This window comes from Hyposmocoma kahamanoa, unplaced genomic scaffold, assembly GCF_003589595.1.
Source record: "Hyposmocoma kahamanoa isolate Upper Pololo Valley unplaced genomic scaffold, ASM358959v1 78, whole genome shotgun sequence".
Classification (NCBI taxonomy): Eukaryota; Metazoa; Arthropoda; class Insecta; order Lepidoptera; family Cosmopterigidae; genus Hyposmocoma; species Hyposmocoma kahamanoa.
In genome coordinates this window covers 25,581,200-25,587,824 of record NW_020653945.1, presented here as the reverse complement: position 1 = coordinate 25,587,824, position 6,625 = coordinate 25,581,200, and the positions used below count along the sequence as shown (strand labels likewise).

Here is a 6,625-nt window from a genome sequence, read left to right as displayed (position 1 = left end):
AAACTGTTTCAAAGTTTATGTTTTGTTGATACGATTGCGGCGCGCGGCGCGGCGTGAATGTTTGCTTGCACAGAACAATAAATGCAGTCGAAATGCTTAGTGCGCGTGACACGTGCGCCAACAGTACACGGAGTTCTACATTTTTGATCTCAGTCTGCCATTTGCTTTGTACGTCATGGTCGTGTCAATTATCTCGCGCAAAACCTCAAAAATCGTAGTAAAAATACCTTGTTTTGCAACTTTTTAGTGCCATAATGATAGTCGGACTTGTAATATTGTCATCATTAAGTCTTATTTTATTAAAATGTCATAAATTTTCAATTTTCTGTTTACCATAATATATTTTTTATTACAAGATACTAAAGTAAGCCTTGTATCTACTACTACTAATGCTGAATATGGTCACCAAAGTCAAAGTCAAAGATGATTTATTCCATAGGTAAAATAAATTTACACTTGAAAACGTCACATTTAAGGTACTGCTCGTTCACTACGCTGACCTCCCTGAGAAGAACGAGCAAGAAACTCTAGGGATTGCTCTTTTCAAATAAACTTAAATGCTATGGAATACATTTTGAATCAAATTTGTGTGGATTCTGGAGCCATGTCGTCTTTCCATACATCTTTATCTAACACGTAGTCTTCAATTTTGTAATATGATTTTTCGATCAAAATATTTTTAATGTAATTTTTAAACTTAGGAAATGATAAACTTAATATATGCTCCGGAATCTTATTGTAAAAACGTATACAGTTCCCCATAAAAGAGTTGTTTACCTTGGTTAAACGAAATCGTGGTACCATGAGTTTGGACTTAGCTCTAAGGTTAATATTATGGATATCTTCTTTCTTATTGAAATTATGTATATTTTTACGGGCATATAAAATATTTGAGTAAATGTACTGTGATGCCACAGTCATGATACCAGTCTCCTTAAACTTTTCTCTGAGAGATACCCGAGAGCCTAGACGGTACACAGAACGAATCGCTCGTTTTTGCAATACAAATATGGTTTGAATATCTGCCGCTTTACCCCACATGAGAATCCCGTAGGACATTATACTATGGAAGTAACTAAAGTAAACTAGTCTAGCAGTACTAACATCGGTAAGCTCACGTATTCTGCGGACTGCGTATGCAGCGGAGCTTAATCTGCTGGCCAGGGACGATATATGTGGAAACCACTGAAGTTTACTATCTAAGGTCACTCCCAAGAAGACTGCTTTATTAACAAGGTCTAACTTTTCTCCGTTTATTTCTATGCTTGGACTAGTCGATTTTACGTTAGGTAATTCAAATTTAACACATTTTGTCTTCTTGGCATTAAGCAATAAATTGTTAGCATTAAACCAATAAACTACTTTAGAGAGGGTATCATTAATACGGTCATAGTTAATGTCATGTCTGTCTGTTTTAAAAATCAAGGATGTGTCATCAGCAAACAACACTATTTCGCAATGGTCCTTAACAAAGAATGGCAGATCATTAATATAAATCAGAAATAAGAAAGGTCCAAGTATTGAGCCCTGCGGAACACCCATTTTTACTGGAGAACCCAAAGAAGTCGCTCCATTTATGCCTACTTTCTGAATTCTACCGTTGAGATATGACGAGACAAGTTTCGACGCCTTGCCATTTACACCGTAATGTTCCAGCTTCCTAATAAGAGTATTATGATCAACGCAATCAAATGCCTTTGAGAGGTCACAGAAAACACCAATAGCGTTCTGGGACCTTTCCCAAGCATCAAAGATGTGTTTTAGTAACGCTACCCCCGCATCGCTAGTCGATCTACCACTAGTAAACCCGTATTGTTCACTATGAAAAATATGATTCCTACCGAAAAAGGACAGTAATTGAGTTAGCATAACCTTTTCGAATATTTTACTTAAAGCTGGTAAAATTGAAATGGGCCTATAGTTGCTAGGATCAACTTTCCTACCGCTTTTGAATAAGGGAATAACCTTGCTGTATTTCATTAAATCGGGAAAAACACCTTCGTCAACGCACCTATTGAAAGCTACAGCTAACTGTGGGGAAATGAGATTAATAACTGAGTCTATAACTTTAGTTGATATGCCCCAGAGATCTTCAGTTTTTTTAACATGTATTGACTTAAAAGCTTTTATGATGTCTTGTGGATTAACATGACGAAAATTAAATAAACTGCCACAAACGTTAACATTTTCCTTTAGGAGATCAATAGCAAGTGAAGGGTAGGAATTTAATGATTTTGTAGTATTCACAGCAATTTCCGAAAAGAACGATTCAAAAGCTTGGGCTACTTTATCTTTAGATTTTATAAGTTTGCTGTCTAATTCTAAAACTATATCTCTATCGTGTAGTTTAACCCTGCCTGACTCTTTATTTATTATGCTCCAAATAGTTTTAGATTTATTTATCGATTGTCTAATTTTGTCGCTGTGAAACTTAACCTTAGCAGCTACACAAACTTTTTTAAATATTTTCGAATAAATTCTAACATATTCTATGAAATTGGAATTAGTATTATAAGTTTTCATAGCATATAGCTCATACAAACGAGACCTACTCTTATGAATACCTACTGTTGCCCAGTCGTTGAATTTAGTCTCTCTATGGAAAGTTAATGTTTTCGATTTAAATATATTGTCAAATTCATTTTTAATTAAACCAAATATCGTGTTATATAAAGTATTTGGATCCTCCGGTATATGGGATAGGGAATTTAAACTGTTGCCGATATTATTTTGAAATCTAATTATTCGTTCTGTGGTAATCGGTCTGCAGAGAAATTGGTCTACCTTCTTGCTCATTTTACAATTAAAAGAAGCCAATTGGCCACTATGGTCGGATCTTAAGCAATTTATTATTGATTTAGACACTGCGTCTGTGTTACAAAAGATGTTATCAATACAAGTAGAAGAGGAGGCAGTAATGCGAGTTGGTTCTAAAAAAAGATTAATCAAGTTAAAACTTTGAAATAAATTAATGAGTCTTACAGAAGTAGAACAGTTTTCCAACAGGTTTACATTGAAATCTCCACATATTACTACGTTTTTTTTGGTTGAAAAAATCCGCTTTAAACTGTCTTCCATAATTAATTCAAACTCGTTAAAATTAGCAGAGGGGGGCCTGTATACACATAAGACGACAAACTGATCCAATTCCACACATGAAATCTCAATAGTTCGTTCAGTAGAAAGATTTGTGATATCCTTATGCTCTTTAAATTTTAAGTTACGCTTAATAATAATCATGGATCCGCCTCTACTTAAGCTCTTTCTTATGAACGAACTGACTATTACATAATTTTCTATATTGTTAATGGCTTCGTAATCTTTCAGCCAGTGTTCTGTAACACAAAACACGTCAACGGAAATATCGTGCAAAAAAAGACTTATTTCTAATATTTTGCCAGAAAAGCCTTGAATATTTTGATGTACTACATGGAAACGATTAGACTTTTCTGTTGTCGTGTTTTTTAGTTTAAATTATGGTTAGTAAAATGTATACTGTTGCTACTTAAAGTAGGAGCATTGTCGTGGGACTGTGTTATATCTTCTATAACAGCGTCCTTAATATTAAAAGATAGCAAACTAGCTATATGCCTTAGATACCTTAGGGGTAAAAGTAAATTATCCTCAAAAAGTTTGAAGTTCCTTACGAACTTATTAATGTCAAAACAAAATATAACGTCACTATGACGGCAAGTCAAATTATGTATGTGCGAATTTATGTTATATATATACTTATTACGAGCGATGCCTAGGTTAGAGCAGTAAGGGAATGCACTTAGTATGAATTTACACCCACACTTCTCATGAATTCTCAACTCACCTCTTTTTAGGAAAACTAAGTAAACATCTCAAGTTCGCTGTCGTTCAACTATTGACCGCTAGATGGCAACACATTGATTGAAATTTCAATGTAAAATCAAAACGTCGTAACTTGCGATAGAGGTATTGACCTATTAACGATAAGCCAACACGGTAAAGTTTACATTATATTAACAATCTAAAATTTGTTATTCCTTTTCAAATTAGAAACTACTACCAATGATTATGAATATTTCATAGTGTTTCAAATTAAAAATGTGTGAGTTTTGGCGAAAGTGGTTCTAATGGTAATCGAGAATTAACTTCGATTTGCGCCTGTCTTGTTTTGTAGCAGGGGAGTTTTTTCTTGGGAAGTAAGAAATCATCATGGATGCGGGTCAGATGGCACTCCCGACTTCACTAGGATGTGGACCCAGTGATCTACGCGCTTAAACCTCTTACACTCTTAGTTAATTTCTGTCATTAATGTGTTAGCGTAACGAATTTAAATGAATACTTGGATCGATTATTGTCGTACTTTAAGTATGTAAACGATTCGGAATTATTATTATTATTATTGAAAGGATATTTCATCTTAAATATGTTTTTTAAAAAAATACGATTCATTACGATTGACGCAATTGCTATCATTTCTGTATTTGATTTCAACAATAATGACATTTAAAACTACCTAAATTCCTTTTTAAAAGAAATGCCAACCAATCAAGGATCCGCCTACCAAAAGCCTTAACCAATGAAAGCACAGTATTTTAATTTTTGAAGCTTGATGGTGTGTTGCAGAAGAAAGATTATTCAGTCTACGTTCGGATTTTCTAGCCAAAAGTAATACTGTGTGTTAACGTATATAAAGGTTATCTAATTTATACAGGTATGTACTAATTGCCTCCTTTTATTATATAATTTAGTAACGAATTGTAAAACGACCGAGGTTACTTTATCTGTCTTTACTCATAAGGGGAGGGTTTTAAATTAAAACATGCATAAATTAGATAGATTTTATATAGTTCCGACAGCTTAATAATTTCATTCCTAATGAATAATCATCATTTTACTTAACACTACGTAGGTCACTCAATAAGTTTTGAGATAAAGAAAAAATAGCAAACATATTAATATAATTTATTTTACATTTTTTCAAAATACTCTCCATCATTATCTACACAAAGTTTCATTCGTCTAAACCAACTCTGAAAACACTTTGCCAGTCTTGATCCGTCAGCATTGAAATTGCCATTTCGTAGGCAGCTACTGCTTCTTCGACACTCAAAAAAAATGTTCCTTTGATTTTATCCTTCACTGTTGGGAACAAAAAGAAATCGCAGGGAGCCAAGTCAGGGTTGTACGGCAGGTGATTTAAGGTTTCTATACCAGATTCCTCAATAAACGCCTTTGTTCTGAGGGACGTATGTGAAGAGGCGTTATCGTGATGTAGCATGATTCCCCGAAGCCCGGTCTTTGGTCTCCTCTCCCGCACAGCTTGGAAAACTTTTGGCAATGCTACTGTTGTGTACCATTTTGATGAATTAACAGACCTACTATTTTCTAACATTGACGTCGACAAATGTCCGCTCCGAGAAAAAAAACTAGCTACCATTTTTTTTGCCGACGTTTCGAGGTCTTTGCAACTTTGTCGGTAATTGTCCCTCTGCGAAGACCCACACCGACGACTGCTTCTTGCTTTCTGGATCATATTGATAGATCCATGTTTCATCACCAGTAACGATTTCTGAAACACGTCTCGATGTCCTGTTTTCGAAACGTATAAGCATTTCTCGGCACCAATCCACTCGAGCCTGTTTTTCAGCACCGGAGAGCAATCGTAGGATCCATCGACAACAAAGCTTCCTCACTCCAAGATGTTGATGCAGGATAGTATTGACGCTTCCCGAACTAATGCCTAGGATCTTCTCAATGTTCGTGTAGGTGATTCGTGGGTCTTCTCGCACCAACATTTCAGATTTCCACACATTTTCTGCAGTAACTGCTGTTTCCGGGCGTCCGCCTCTTAGGTCATCTTCAAGGTTAGTTCTGCCTATTTTAAATTCCTTAAACCACCTAAAAACTGTTGCACGAGAAGGAGCAGAGTCCTCTAATGCTGACTGCAAACGTTCCAAACTCAATTGTTCAGTTAAACCACATTTTAAATCATAGAAGATCATAGCACGCAAATGTTCACGGTTAAGATCCATTATTGTACAGAAAAAGCGCGGGAAGCGTTGTAGTAAAATGACTAACAATGTCATTTTTTTTTAATTTAGCTAAATTGCTTTTGGTGATCTATTTTTAAATAAATTTGCTTTTTAAAAACATATAATACGGGTGCGTTCCATTTTTAAATTTCGAGCATCTCAAAACTTATTGAGTGCCCTACGTAATTACGTTTAAACTAGCAAATAAATAATCATTATTATAACATGAATTAACTCACATTTTTTATGTAAGCCGAATAGCAGTATAAACGCTTCTAGCACGAGGTGCGTTCCCTCAGACGTGCAGCGACAGAAAGACGTGCTTGCTTGTGCAACTCTGGTATTTATACCTGTCCGTAAACGAGCTCGGAGTGGGACGGGGTGGCAGAATGACACCTGCGCACCCAGGTGCGTCTGCGCAGGTGTTTTCGTTTTGCACAAACAAGCGTTTAATTAAGTTTTATCTAGGGCTATTTGTTTATGATGAAATTGCCATAAAATTACACATAAATTCTTAGCAGATCTAACTGTTAATATTGTAACCACAATTCCTAATGTATGAAATAATAACAGCTGACAGAATTATCATGTATACTATTTACTGAAAAGGAAACAAA

General features: G+C 35.2%; 1 protein-coding gene across 1 annotated transcript; it reads right to left on the bottom strand.

Moving 5' to 3' along the window:
* Nucleotides 1-5,402: 5,402 nt before the first annotated feature.
* Nucleotides 5,403-6,008, bottom strand: LOC113232758 (protein GVQW3-like). Its single transcript, XM_026467535.1, has one exon. The coding sequence runs from the start codon at nucleotides 6,006-6,008 to the stop codon at nucleotides 5,403-5,405; it is 606 nt and encodes a 201-aa protein (XP_026323320.1).
* Between the last annotated feature and the right edge of the window lie 617 nt (nucleotides 6,009-6,625).